The sequence below is a fragment of the Hypanus sabinus genome, chromosome 1 (assembly GCF_030144855.1).
Source record: "Hypanus sabinus isolate sHypSab1 chromosome 1, sHypSab1.hap1, whole genome shotgun sequence".
In the NCBI taxonomy this organism is placed as follows: domain Eukaryota; kingdom Metazoa; phylum Chordata; class Chondrichthyes; order Myliobatiformes; family Dasyatidae; genus Hypanus; species Hypanus sabinus.
The window spans coordinates 150,881,840-150,897,379 of NC_082706.1; the positions used below are offsets into that span (position 1 = coordinate 150,881,840).

The 15,540-nt window shown below is 42.0% G+C and overlaps 1 protein-coding gene across 4 annotated transcripts in view; it reads right to left on the reverse strand.

Annotated features, from left to right (window-relative positions):
* Nucleotides 1-15,540, reverse strand: part of cnbd1 (cyclic nucleotide binding domain containing 1) — a 207,509-nt gene that overhangs the window by 115,417 nt on the left and 76,552 nt on the right. For all 4 annotated transcript variants that reach the window (XM_059979039.1, XM_059979046.1, XM_059979030.1 and 1 more), the window contains exon 6: nucleotides 10,670-10,788. In XM_059979039.1, coding sequence (XP_059835022.1) covers nucleotides 10,670-10,788 — 119 coding nt within the window. The remainder of the gene's footprint in view (nucleotides 1-10,669; nucleotides 10,789-15,540) is intronic.

The window sequence follows — 15,540 nt, forward strand, 5'->3', positions numbered from 1 at the left end:
CAGGATAACTGAAGGCTCCTTTTGTGAGCTGTAGGAAGACAAGGAGTCCAGTGTCCCTGACGACGTCAACTGCAAAAATTGCATTCAGCTGCAGCTTCTAACACTCCACATCATGGAGTTGAAGCTGGAATTAGATGAACTCCAGACCACTTGAGAGGCTGAGGGAGTGATAGATATGACATATAGAGAGGTAGTTACACCCAAGGTGCAGGAGACTGGGTGACAGTCAGGAAGGGGGTAAACAGCCAGTGCAAAGTACCCTTGTGATCATCCTTCTCAACAACAGGTATACCACTTTGGAGACTGTTGGGGGGGGAAGGGCATGAACTAGCAAAGGAAAGTCACAGGGGTCAGTTCTCTGGCACTGAGTCTAGCTTTGTGATGCAGAAGGGAAAGTTAGAGAAGAGACGAGCTGTGTTGAGAGGGGATTCAGCAGTTAGGAGAACCGAAAGGAGGCTCTGTGCATAACAATGAGATTCCTGGACTTGGGTGCCAGGGTCAAGTACATCTCAGATCGAGTCCTCAGCATTCTTAAGTGGGAGGGTGAGCAGCCAGAGGTTGTGGTCTATGTAAGTACCAATGATATAGGTAGAAAGGGGCATAACGAAGTGATGATGGCACTAAACGGCGACTCCTTTGCTTACATCTTTGGGAACAGCTCTATATTTTCCCCTTTCAGGATTTTTTTGAAGACACTGATTACGGTTCTTTGTGGGAATAGGACACACTCTCAGGGTTTCACAACTGGCCATTATTCGCACGCCAAGGGCTTGGCCTAAGAGTTCGGCTTGACTTTGGAGGACCTCAGGGCTCTGGAGACGGGCAGATCGAAGGTCAGTGTCACGGCAAGAGATCTGTGTGTCATAGGGAGAGTCGGAATACCTATGTTACATGCCCAGAGACTCAAGATCTTTGGGCACAGAGCTCAAAAAATGCAATGTAATGGACCTTTAAAATCGTAAACCAGCGAGTTGTCTGTTATGTCTCCCTGCTCGCTGTGAAATGGAGACATCTCGTTCTCCCTCATTAGGGAGAGAGAGAGAGAGCCTATGGTATGTTGAGTACCTGATGAAACGTCAAGCCTTTGGGGTAACTGTAAGGCTGTGTCTTTGCTGTTGCTTTGCTCACGTTCGAGTGCTCAGTGGTGGGTACCGATGCATTTTTTTGCCAGTGGGGGAAGGGAAATTGTTGCTTGTTGCCACTTACATGTGGGAGGGAGGGGAGGTGGGAGGACTTTCGGGTTCTAACATTTAACTGTCGTTCCTTCGTGGGGCACTCCTCCATTTTTGTGTACATTTGTGAAGAAAAAGCATTTCAGGATGTATGTTGTATACATTTCTCTGACATTAAATGTACCTTTGAAACCTTGAAGAGTAATGAGGATCGGCAAAGTGAGTCCATGGAGTTAGGTGCTAAGTTAACAGGACCTCCAGGGTTGTGATCTCAGGATTGTGACCCATGTCATGACGAATGAAGCCAGAAATAGGAAGGGCATAGAGTTTAATGTGTAGCTAAAATGTCAGTGTAGGAGGGAAGGCATAAGATTTTTGGATTACTGGACTCTCTTGCAGGGAAGGTAGGAATTGTACAGGAAGAGGACTAATATCCTAGTGGGAAGGTTTGCTTGAGCTGCATGAGGGGTGGAGTTAAACTAGAGCTGCAGGAGCATGGGAACCAGAGTTCCAGAATAGATAGTGGAGAGTTCATGGAGACAGATGCTGTTAAGACCTCAGACAAAGTCAGGAATCAAAATGTTGAGCCACAGTGTGACTAATGTTCTGAGCTGAGTATATTTCAATGTAAGAATTGGAGGAAAGGCAGATGATCAACACATGGAATTACGATATTGTAGCCATTAATATGAAATTTGGTTGCAAGAGGGGCAGGACCGGCAGCTCAATATTCCGGTGCCCCACTGTATTAGATGCTACAGAGTGGGAGGAATTGGAGTGGGAAGGAATTGGAGTGGAGTGGGCGGTTACTAGTCAGGGAAAATATCATGACAGTCAGGACAGATGAGAGAACTCGTCTAGTGAGGCTTTATATGGGGAACTGAGGAATAAGAAGGGAAGAAGGGCATGACCACATTATTACAGACCACTCAACAGACTGCAGGATTCAGAGGAACAAATTTGTAGAGAAATCACAGACTGTTCCAAGAAACATAATACTGTTATAGTAGGGGACTTTAACTTTTCACATACCGACTGGGACTCCCATACTGGCTAGAGTTTATCAAATACATTCAGGAAAGTTTTGTTACTCAGTACCTAGAAGTTCCAGTGAGAGCTTGTGTAATACTTGATCTGCTTTTAGAGAATGAGGAAGGCAGGTGACAGAAGTTTGATAGGGAACAGTTTGCACCTAGTGACCATGATGGCATTAGCTTCAAAGTAAATATGGAAAAATATATTTCTAGTCCACAGGTTGAGATTCTAAATTGGAGAATGGCCAATTTTGATGGTATCAGAAAGGATCTGGCAAGTGTAGATTGGGACAGGCTGTTTCCCAGCAAAGGCGTACTTTATGGGAAGCCTTCAAAAATGAAATTTTGAGAGTTAGAAGCTTGTGTGCACCTGTCAGAATAAAAGGTAAAGATAGCAAGTTTAAGGGACCTTGGTTTTCAAGAGATATTATGGCTCTGGTTAAGGAAAAAAAAGGAAGTGCATCACAGGTATAGGCAGTTTGAAACAAATGAGTTATGGAAACTTATGGAGTATAAAAAATGCAAGAGAACACTTCAGAAAGAAACCAGGAGTGTTAAAAGAAGGCATGAGGTTGCCCTGGCAGACAAGGTGAAAAAGAAATCTAAGGACTTCTACAGTTATGTTAAGAGCAAAATAATTGCAAAGGACAAAATTGGTCCCCTGGAAGATTAGAATTTTCATCCATACGTGGAGCCAAAAGAGATGGGCAGATCTTAAATGGACTTTTTTTGCATCTGTCTTTACTCAGAAGGCAGACACAAAGCCTATAGAAGTGAGGTAGAGCACTGGCAAGATCATTGACCCTATACAAATAACAGAAGAAGAAATGTTTGCTGTTTTGAAGCAAATTACGGTGCATAAATCCCCAAGGCCTGACAAGATGTTCCCTCAGACCCTATGGGAGGCAAATGCAAAAACTGCAGGGCCCTAGCAGAGATAATCAAATCATCCTTAGCCACAGCTGAGGTAACAGAGGATTAGATGATAATTAATGTTATTCCACTGTTTCAGAAAATCTCTGAAAATAAATCAGGATATTAAAAGCCTGACATAGGTAATAGGAAAGTTATTGGAAGCAAGTCTAAGGGACTGGATATATGAATATTTGGCTAGATAGGGATGGATTAGGAATAGCAGCATAGCTTTCTGCATGATTGGACATGTTTAACCAATCTTCTTGAGCATTATAGACAATAGAATAGACAATAGACAGTAGATGCAAGAGTAGGCCATTCGACCCTTCTAGCCAGCACTGCCATTCACTGTAATCATGGCTGATCATACACAATCAGTACCCCGTTCCTGCCCTCTCCCCATATCCCTTGACCCCGCTATCTATAAGAGCTCTATCTAACACTCTCCTGAATGCATCCAGAGTTTGGCCTCCTCTGCCTTCTGGGGCAGAGCATTCCACATATCCACCACTCTCTGGGTGAAAAAGCTTTTCTGCATCTCTGCTCTAAATGGCCTACCCCTTATTCTTAAACTTTGGCCTCTAGTTCTGGACTCAACCGTCAGCAGGAACATGCTTCCTGCCTCCAGCCTGTCCAATCCCTTAATAATCTTATATGTTTCAATCAGATCCCCTCTCATCCTTCTAAATTCCAGTGTATACAAGCCCAGTCGCTCCAATCTTTCAACATATGAATGTCCCGCCATTCCGGGAATTAACCTTGTGAACGTACGCTACATTCCCTCAATAGCAAGAATGTCCTTCCTCAAATTTGGAGACCAAAACTGCACACAATACTCCAGGTGGGGTCTCACCATGGGCCCTGTACAGCTGCAGAAGGACCTCTTTACTCCTATACTCAATTCTTCTTGTTATAAAAGCCAGCATGCCATTTCGTCATTGCCTGCTGTACCTGCATGCTTGCTTTCATTGACTGATGTACAAGGACACCTAGATTTCATTGTACTTCCCCTTTTCCTAACTTGACTCCATTTAGATAGTAATCTTCCTTCCTGTTCTTACCACCAAAGCGGATAACCTCACATTTACCCACATTAAACTGCATCTGCCATACATTTGCCCACGCACCCAACCTGTCCAAGTCACCCTGCATTCTCATTACATCCTCCTGACATTTCACACTGCCACCCAGCTTTGTGTCATCAGCAAATTTGCTAATGTTACTTTTAAACCCTTCATTTAAATCATTAATGTATATTGTAAACAGCTGCGGTCCCAGCACCAAACCTTGCGGTACCCCACTGGTCACAGCCTGCCATCCGAAAGGGACCTGTTAATCACTACTCTTTGTTTCCTGTCAGCCAGCCAATTTTCAATCCATGTCAGTACTCTGCCCCCAATACCATGTGCCCTAATTTTGCCCACTAATCTCCTATGTGGGACTTTATCAAAAGCTTTCTGGAAGTCCAGGTACACTACATCCACTGGCTCTCCCTTGTCCATTTTCATAGTTACATCCTCAAAAAACTCCAGAAGATTAGTCAAGCATGATTTTCCCTTCATAAATCCATGCTGACTTGGACTGATCCTTCTACTGCTATCCAAATGTGTCGTAATTTTCTCTTTTATAATTGACTCCAGCATCTTTCCCACCACTGACATCAGGCTAACCGGTCTATAATTCCCTGTTTTCTTTCTCCCTCCTTTCTTGAAAAGTTGGACAACATTAGCCACCCTCCAATCAGCAGGAACTGTTCCTGAATCTACAGAACATTAGAAAATGATTACCAATGCGTCCATGATTTCTACAGCCACCTTTTTAAGTACCCTGGGATGTAGACCATCAGGTCCCGGGGACTTATCAGCCTTCAGACTCAACAGTCTATCCAACACCGTTTCTTGCCTAATATAAATTTCCTTCAGTTCATCCTTTACCCTAGTTCCTTTGGTCACTGTTACATCTGGGAGATTGTTTGTGTCTTCCCTAGTGAAGACAGATCCAAAGTACCTGTTCAACCCATCTGCCATTTCCTTGTTCCCCATAATAAATTCACCCGTTTCTGTCTTCAATGGCCCAATTTTGGTCTTAACTATTTTTTTTTTGCTATTCACATACCTAAAGAAGCTTTTACTATCCTCCTTTATATTCTTGGCTAGTTTACCTTCGTACCTCATTTTTTCTTGCCATATTGCCTTTTTTGTTATCTTCTGTTGCTCTTTAAAAGCTTCCCAGTCCTCCAGTTTCCCGCTCATCTTTGCTATGTTATACTTCTTCTCTTTTATTTTTATACTGCCCTTTACTTCTCTCGTCAGCCACAGCCGCCCCTTACTCCCCTTAGGATCTTTCTTCCTCTTTGGAATGAACCAATCCTGCACCTTCTGCATTATTCCCAGAAATACCTGCCATTGTTGTTCCACTGTCTTCCCTGCTAGGGTATTGTTCCATTGAACTTAGGCCAGCTCCTCCCTCATAGCTCCATAGTTCCCTTTGTTCAACTGTAATACTGACACATCTGATTTTCCTTTCTCCTTCTCAAATTGTAGATTAAAACATATCATATTATGGTCACTACCTCCTAATGGTTCCTTTACTTCAAGGTCCCTGATCAAATCCGGTTCATTGCACAACACTAAATCTAGAATTGCCTTCTCCCTGGTAGGCTCCAGTACAAGCTGTTCTAAGAATCCATCTCGGAGGCACTCCACAAATTCCCTTTCTTGCGGTCCAGTACCATTCTGATTCTCCCAGTCTACCTGCATGTTGAAATCCCCCATGACAACTGTATCATTACCTTTGCGACATGCCAATTTTAACTCTTCATTCAACTTACATCCTACATCCAGACTGCTGTTTGGGGGCCTGTAGATAACTCCTATTAGGGTCTTTCTACCCTTAGAATTTCTCAGGAAATTTTTCAGCATTCTGAGGAAGTTACCAGAAAAGTTGATGAAGGCAATTTTAGCAAGATACTTAACAAGGTAACTCATACAAAATGCTGGAGAAGCTCAGCAGGCAGCATCTACAGCACAGGGTAAGCAATCGTTGTTTCAGTGTGAGAGCCTTCTTCAGGACCTCCGACATGGGAGGTTGGTCAAGAAGATTCAGTTGCTTGACATTCAAGATTAGGTCGTAAATTGGATTAGACAATGGCTTTGTGGGAGAAGCCACAGAAGGGCAGTAGATGGTTGTCTCTCTGAAAGGAATCCTGTGACTAATGGAGTACCGCAGGGATCAGTGCTGGGACTGTTGTTATTTGTCATTTATTTCCAAAATCTGGATGATAATGTGGCTACCTAGATCAACTAATTTGCAGATGACACCAAGACTGGGCATGTAGTGAACAGTGAGGAAGATTACTAAAGCTTGCAGCAAGATCTAAACCAGCTGGAAAAATATTAAATGGAGTTTATGCAGACAAGTGCAAGGTATTGCACTTTGGTAGAACAAACCAGGGTAGGACTTACACAGCAAACAGTTGAGCACTGAGGAGTGTGGGAGAACAAAGGGATCTGGGATTACAGGTCAAAGTGGCATCATAGATAGATAGAGTCGTAAAGATAGCCTTTGCCACTTTGGTCTTCATATATTAAAGTATTGCATGCAGGAGATGGGATGTTATGTTGAAACATAGAAAACCTATGGCACCATGCAGGCCCTTCAGCCCACAATGCTGTGCTGAACATGTAGTTGAAGTTGTATAAGATGTTATTGAGGCCTAATTTGGAAATTCTGTGTGCAATTTTAGACACCTATCTACAGGAAATATGTAAATAAGGTTGAAAGAGTAAGAGAAAATTTACAAGGATAGAATGAACAGGTTAGGACTTTACTCTTTGGAACATAGAAGATAGGGGAGATTTGATAGCGGTATACAAAATTATGAGGGCTACACATCAGGTAAATGCAAGAAGGCTTTATTTACTGAGGTTGGGTGAGACTATAATTAGAGGTCATGGGTTAAGGGGGAAGGGTGAAATGTTTAAGGGGAATTGAGGAAAAACTTCATTCAGAGGGTGGTGAGAATGTGAAACGAGCTGCCAGCGCAAGTGGTGCATGCAAGCTCAATTTCAAAATTTAAGCGAAGTTTATAAAGGCACATGGATGGAAGGGGTATGGAAGGCTATGGTCTGGGTGCAAATCATTGGGTCTAGGCAATTTAAATGGTTAGGCACAGACTAGATGGTCCAAAGGGCTTGTTTCTGTGCTATACGTTACTATGACTCTATGACTCTGAAAGATAGTTTTGAAGTATGCCATTTGTGGCCATTGGTTCTGAACCGAACATGAGTTCAAATGCTCAAAATGAAATACATTTAGACCTGCTCAACTATGCAGTACATTCAAAAATAATGACAGATTTGGGAGATGAACCCATCAGCTTGGTCAATTACCCCATGGGCCAATGTCGCTGTGCTTCTGCAGCACAATAGCAAAGAATCACCAATTGAATCCTTTGTCCAGACATAGCATAGGATCGGAAACTCCAGAAATTTTATTGGAGAGTGTTGACCTGCGAATCAGGAGGCAAAAAATATGTATTTTTAAAGACATGCAGAACAGGCCTTTCCAGAGCAATGAGCTGCAACCCCTAGCAACCCATCTATTCAACGCTGATCTAATCACAAGACAATTTACAATGACTAATTAACCTAGTATCCTATCCATCTTTAGAACATCTTTAAAACCCACGCACTCACAGGAAGGACATACAAATTTCTTACAGACCGCATTGGAATTGAGGTCTAATCTCCAACATCCTGAGCTGTAAGACCATTGCACTATTATGCTACTGTGGATCCGCACGTAAAACTGTTACATTAGTTTACTTTAACATTTATAATTATGTTGTAATGTTTTATGTGTCTATAGACAATAGACAATAGACAATTGGTGCAGAAGTAGACCATTCGGCCCCTCGAGTCTGCACCGCCATTCTGAGATCATGGCTGATCATTCACTATCAATACCCAGTCCCTGCCTTGTCCCCATATCCCTTGATTCCCCTATTCATCAGATATCTATCTAGCTCCTTCTTGAAAGCATCCAGAGTATTGGCCTCCACTGTCTTCCGAGGCAGTGCATTCCACACCTCCACAACTCTCTGAGAGAAGAAGTTCTTCCTCAATTCTGTTTTAAATAACTGACCTCTTATTCTCAATCCATGCCCTCTGGTACTGGACTCTCCCAACATCTGGAACATATTTCCTGCCTCAATCCTATCAAATCCTTTAATTATCTTAAACGTTTCAATCAGATCCCCTCTCAATCTCCTCAATTCCAGCGTGTACAAGCCCAATCTCTCCAATCTCTCTGCATAAGACAGCCCTGCCATCCCAGGAATCAACCTAGTGAATCTACGCTGCACTTCAATTGCCAGAATGTCCTTCCTTAAACCTGGAGACCAAAACTGTACACAATATTCCAGGTGTGGTCTCACCAGGGCCCTGTACAAATGCAAAAGGACATCCTTGCTCTTGTACTCAATTCCCCTTGTAACAAAGGCCAACATTCCATTTGCCCTCTTCACTGCCTGTTGCACTTGCTCATTCACCTTCATTGACTGGTGAACTAGGACTCCTAGGTCTCTTTGCATTTCTCCCTTACCTAACTCTACACCGTTCAGACAATACTCTGCCCTCTTGTTCCTGCTTCCAAAGTGGATAACTTCACATTTTTTCATATTGAATGACATCTGCCAAGTATCTGCCCACTCACCCAGCCTATCCAAGTCTCCCTGTATTCTCCTAACGTCCTCTTCGCATGTCACACTGCCACCCAGTTTAGTATTGTCAGCAAACTTGATGATATAGTTTTCAATGCCCTCATCTAAATCGTTGACATCGTTTAATCAATTAAATTTCATTTTAATAGTTTATAAGTTTTATTTTATTTGATTTTCAATAGTTTTAGATACCACTGAAGTTGGAAATGTCTCAGAATGTTAGAGTATTGTAAATCATGTTCAATTATAATCCTAGCTCTGTCTTTTGAAATAATCTATTAGAATACTCATTTCGAATTCTCTCCACATCTAAATAATAGTCTGCCCATTTATTTTTTCCACCAAAGTGCATGACCATGCACTTTCCAACATTCTATTTCATTTGTCACTTCTTTGCCCACTCCCCTAAACTATCTAAGTCTCTCTGCAGGCTCTGTTTCCTCAACACTACCTGCTCCTCCATCTGTCTTTGTATCATCGGCAAATTCAGCCACAAATCCATTAATCCCTTAGTCCAAATCATTGACTTGCATCATAAAAAGCAACAGTCCCAACAATGACCCCTGTGGAACTCCATTGGTAACCGGCAGCCAGACAGAATAGGATCCCTTTATCCTGACTCTGTTTTCTGCCAACCAGTTAATGCTCCTCCCACGTTAGTAACTCCCCTGTAATTCCATGGGCTCTTATCTTGCGAAGCACCTCATGTGTGGCATCTTGTCAAAGGCCTTCTGAAAATCCTGGTACAGCACATCTACTACATCCCCTTTGTTTACCCTGCTTGTAATTTTCACAAAAAATAGCAGTAGGTTAGTCAAGCAGGATCTTCCTTTCAGAAAACCATGCTGGCTTTGGCCCATCTTGTCCTGTGCCTCCAGCAATTCTGGAATCTCATCCCTAACTATTGATTCCAACAACTTCCCAACCACTAATGTCAGGCTAACAGGTCTATAGTTTCCTTTCTGCTGCCTCTGACCCTTCTTAAATAGCGGAATAACATTTGCAATTTTCTAGTCATCCGGTACAATGCTAGAATCAATCAATAAATAATGCCTCTCTGCAAGCTCTGGTTTCCCAGGTATACAGAGCCATGCAGGGACTGGAAGCTGCAATTGTGAGCAGTGTGTATGCTCCTGCACATGCAGCCTAGTATTTAAAATGTACGAACACTTTTACAGGTACCTGCTTTTTCAGGCTGACACTTATGCAGTCAAAGAGTTGTTCTAGTTCTACTTTCAATACACCTGGAGTTAAATCAGTCTGACAACAGTCCCACTAGATATCCCTGTAGGTTTATCGATTTTAAACATTGAAGGAAATAAATAACTTCTCCAAATTTGGGTAAACTTGGACAACAAAAGGCTTCAATACATCTGTCAGTAAAGAAATGGTATATAGTCTCTTTCTAGAACAGGACTCTCCAACATTTTTAATGCCGTGGACCCCTACCATTAACTGAGCAGTCCTCTACCCCAGTCCAGAGTTTGCATGCACAGGAAATTTTCTTTTGTGCATATTCCCAAATACATTGAATTTCTAACTATACAGGAACTCATGTTGATAAATTTCTCATTATCTTGAAGCCAGACCATGTACCAGCTACTTCGTGAAATTAAAAAATAAGGTAGTGCTTTTCAATATGACAAAAGGTATCTGGCAAGAAAAGAACACAAATTCGCTTTTAGTAATTGTGCACAATTACTAAAATTTTAGTAACTCAAACTTTACTATGTATCCAGATTTCTTGCATCATAAAGAAAGTGAGCAACTTCTTTTATTATTGGATTTTATCTGGCTAAAGTATACATAATATAAAAAGTGCATACCAGTTTTATTGGTGGATCAAGCCAAGGATGTAGATCTTTAGAGTTTACTGTGTTACCAAGCATTTCATAGGGCTTGGCACAGCCTTTTAGGATCATATAGAATGCCTGGTATCCAAATACTGCACAAAATAAAATGATGTTAAAATAAGGTTTTTTAAACTTGGCAAAATAATTTGCAGAGAAAATTGAAGAAAAACTTAACATTTCTCAAAGATAATGATAGTAGGAGTTTAACTGAATTCACAAGGAAATATTTCTTGATAAAAAAAATTACAGCAAAATCTTCAGATCTCCAAGCCATTCCTTAGAAACACATCTTGACAGTTGAATCTCTGTTATTTTTCTGATCCTTAGGGTTCTTCCAGGGGTCAAGAGTGGCGATGACTTTTAATTTTTAATGATCATTTATTTTAAAGTTTAAACAAAGATATTTGAAACCAGGTCAAGAGCAAAGGAGCAAAGCAGAAATTCAACAGATCCAATAAAAAGAAGAGAAAAAAAGATGGCTCCTCTGAAAAATCCATCATCTTTATAATCCAAACAGAAATTCCTTCGATAAGAATAAACCAATCAATGGTTGCACAATTACATCATGTGGGTAATATGCTAACACTCAGCCAATGAAAAATGGTGATAAACCATTATGTAACTACTATACTGCTTTCAGCCAATAGTTGGGGACAAACACTACATATTGTGGAAAATACATGAGTTTGTTAAAAAAAAACAAATTATGATTTTAGTCTTACATTAATTCACCTAATATTTATAAAAATATTAAAACCCAGTGGATTCCAACTGTACTAAGGTAGTATGTCTCTTTTCACCTATGAATTGAGTTCCTAAAGTCAAAGAAATACCTTATCATGACATTGAACTCTCCAATAATCATGCTGATTGGAATGAGCAAAGTTCCCACCATAAATTACTATTTGTTGCTGCACCTGAGACAACAAAAAAAGCCATCTGTAACATTCCTGCCCACTGTGTCAGGTGTCAGGTCACTCAGTGGGAGAGCATTTTGGATATAGTGATCATAATTCTATCTCCTTTACAAAGCATTGGAGAGAGATAGGAACAGAGGAATTAGAAAAGTGTTTAATTGGAGTAAGGGGAATTATGAGGCTGTCAGGCTGGAACTTGGAAGCTTAACTTGGAAACAGATGTTCTCAGGGAAAGGTAAGGAAGAAATGTGGCAAATGTTAAGGGGATATTTGTGTGGAGTTCTGCATAGGTACGTTCCAATGAGCCAGGGAAGTTATGGTAGGGTACAAGAATCATGGTGTAAAAAGGCTGTAGTAAATCTAGTCAAGAAGAAAAGCTTACAAAAGGTTCAGAGAGCTAGGTAATGTTAGAGATCTAGAAAATTATAAGGCTAACAGGAAGGAGCTTGAAAGTAGGAGAACCAGAAGGGGCCATGAGAAGGCCTTGGCAAGCAGGAATAAGGAAAACCCCAAGGCATTCTACAAGTATGTGAAGAGCAAGAGGATAAGACATAAAAGAATAGGACCTATCATGTATGACAGTGGGAAAGTGTGTATGGAACCAGAGGAAATAGCAGAGGTACTTAATGAATACTTTACTTCAGTATTTACTATGGAAAAGGATCTTGGTGATTGTAGTGATGACTTGCAGCAGACTGAAAAGGTTGAGCATGTAGATATTAAGAAAAAGGATGTGCCAGAGCTTTTGGAAAGCATCAAGTTGCATAAGTTGCCAGGACCGGATGAGATGTACCCCAAGCTACTCTGGGAGGCGAAGGAGGAGATTGCTGAGCCTCTGGTGAGCCTATACTGAGCCTTTGCATCATCAATGGGGACGGGAGAGGTTCTGGAGGATTGGAGGGTTGTGGATGTTGTTCCCTTATTTAAGAAAGGCAGAAGAGATAACCCAGGGAATTATAGACCACTGAGTCTTACTTCAGTGCTTGGTAAGTTGATGGAGAAGATCCTGAGGGGCAGGATTTATGAACATTTGGAGAAGTATAATATGATTAGGAATAGTCAGCATGGCTTTGTCAAGGGCGGGTCATGCCTTATGAGCCTGACTGAATTTTTTGAGGATGTGACTAAACACATTGATGAAGGAAGAGCAGTAGATGTAGTGTATATGGATTTCAGCAAGGCATTTGATAAGGTACCCCATGCAAGGCTTATTTTTTAAAGTAAGGAGGCATGGGATCCAAGGGAACAATGCTTTGTGGATTCAGAACTGGCTTGCCCACAGAAGGCAAAGAGTGGTTGTAGACAGGTCATATTCTTCATGGAAGTCAGTGACCAGTGGTCTGCCTCAGAGATCTGTTCTGGGACTCCTGCTCTTTGTGATTTTTATAAATGACCTGGAGGGATGGGTTAGTAAGTTTGCTGATGACACAAATGTTGGGGGTGTTGTGGATAGTATGGGGGACTGTCAGAGGTTATAGCGGGGCATTGATAGGATGCAAAACTGGGCTGAGAAGTGGCAGATGGAGTTCAACCCAAATAAGTGTGAAGTGGATCATTTTGATAGATCAAATATGATGGCAGAATATAGTATTAATGGCAAGTCTCTTGGCAGTGTGGAGGATCAGAGGGATCTTGGGGTCCGAATCCATAGGACACTCAAAGCAGCTGCACAGGTTGACTCTGTGGTTAAGAAGGCATACTGTGCATTGACCTTCATCATTTGTGGAACTAAATTTAGAAGCCAAGAGGTAATGTTGCAGCTATATGGGACCCTGGTCAGACCCCACTTGGAGAACTGTGCTCAGTTCTGGTCGCCTCACTACAGGAAGGATGTGGAAACCATAGAAAGGGTGCACAGGAGATTTACAAGGATGTTGTCTGGATTGGGGAGCATGCCTTATGAAAGCAGGTTGAGTGAACTTGGCCTTTTCTCCTTGGAGCAACGGAGGATGAGAGGTGACCTGATAGAGGTGTACAAGATGATGAGAGGCTTTGATCATGCGAATAGTCAGAGGCTTTTTCCCCAGGGCTGAAATGGCTGCCACACGAGGGCATAGGTTTAAGGTGCTTGGGAGTAGATACAGAGGAGATGTCAGGGTTAAGTTTTTTTTATGCAGAGAGCAGTGAGTGCGTGAAATGGGCTGCTGGCAACGGTGGTGAAGGCGGATACGACAAGGATTTTTAAGAGACTTTGGATAGGTACATGGAGCTTAGTAAAATGGAGGGCTATGGATAACCCTTGAAACTTCTAAGGTAGGGGCATGTTCGGCACAACTTTGTGGGCCGAAGGGCCTGTATTGTACTGTAGGTTTTCTAATATACTACAGAGATGTTGTGGAAGTACATGAGCATAGTTTCTCTCCTGATTTTAAAAATGTTTTGTAAACTGATGGATTATTAAATATCATTACAAACTTGGAATTTACTACATTGCTGGAAAACTAATGATAAATCCATTAATATTTTTGGAAACCAGAGAAAATCTGTAGATGGCAGAAATCTAAGCAACAGGCAGAAAATGTTGGAGGAACTCAACAGGCCAGGTAGCATCTATGGAAAAGAGAATAGTCGATGCTTCAGGCTAAGACCCTTCATCAGTCCGAGTCAGCATGGATTTATGAAGGGAAAATCATGCCTGACTAATCTGCTGGAGTTTTTTGAGGATGTAACTATGAAAATGGACAAGGGAGAGCCTGTGGATGTAGTGTACCTGGACTTCCAGAAAGCTTTTAATAAAGTCCCACATAGGAGATTAGTGGGCAAAATTAGGGCACATGGTATTGGGGGCAGAGTACTGACATGGATTGAAAATTGGCTGGCTGACAGGAAACAAAGAGTAGTGATTAACAAGTCCCTTTCTGAATGGCAGGTTGTGACCAGTGGGGTACTGCAAGGTTTGGTGCTGGGACTGCAGCTGTTTACAATATACATTAATGATTTAGATGAAGGGATTAAAAGTAACATTAGCAAATTTGCTGATGACACAAAGCTGGGAGGCAGTGTGAAATGTCAGGAGGATGTTATGAGAATGCAGCGTGACTTGGACAGGTTGGGTGAGTGGGCAAATGTATGGCAGATGCAGTTTAATGTGGATAAATGTGAGGTTATCCACTTAGGTGGCAAGAACAGGAAGGAAGATTACTATCTAAATGGAGTCAAGTTAGGAAAAGGGGAAGTACAATGAGATCTATGTGTCCTTGTACATCAGTCAATGAAAGCAAGCATGCAGGTACAGCAGGCAGTGAAGAAAGCTAATGGCATGCTGGCCTTTATAACAAGAGGAATTGAGTATAGGAGTAAAGAGGTCCTTCTGCAGCTGTACAGGGCCCTGGTGAGACCCTACCTGGAGTACTGTGTGCAGTTTTGGTCTCCAAATTTGAGGAAGGACATTCTTGCTATTGAGGGAGTGCAGCGTAGGTTCACAAGGTTAATTTCCGGAATGGCGTGACTGTCAAATGTTGAAAGATTGGAGCGACTGGGCTTGTATACACTGGAATTTAGAAGGATGAGAGGGGATCTGATTGAAACATATAAGATTATTAAGGGATTGGACAGGCTGGAGGCAGGAAGCATGTTCCTGCTGACGGGTGAGTCCAGAACTAGAGGCCACAGTTTAAGAATAAGGGGTAGGCCATTTAGAGCAGAGATGCAGAAAAGCTTTTTCACCCAGAGAGTGGTGGATATGTGGAATGCTCTGCTCCAGAAGGCAGTGGAGGCCAAGTCTCTGGATGCATTCAAGAGAGAGTTATATAGAGCTCTTATAGATAGCGGGGTCAAGGGATATGGGGAGAGGGCAAGAACGGGGTACTGATTGTGTATGATCAGCCATGATCACAGTGAATGGCGGTGCTGGCTAGCAGGACCGAATGGCCTACTCCTGCACCTACTATCTATTGTCTATTATCAGGACTGGAGACAGAGTAAAAA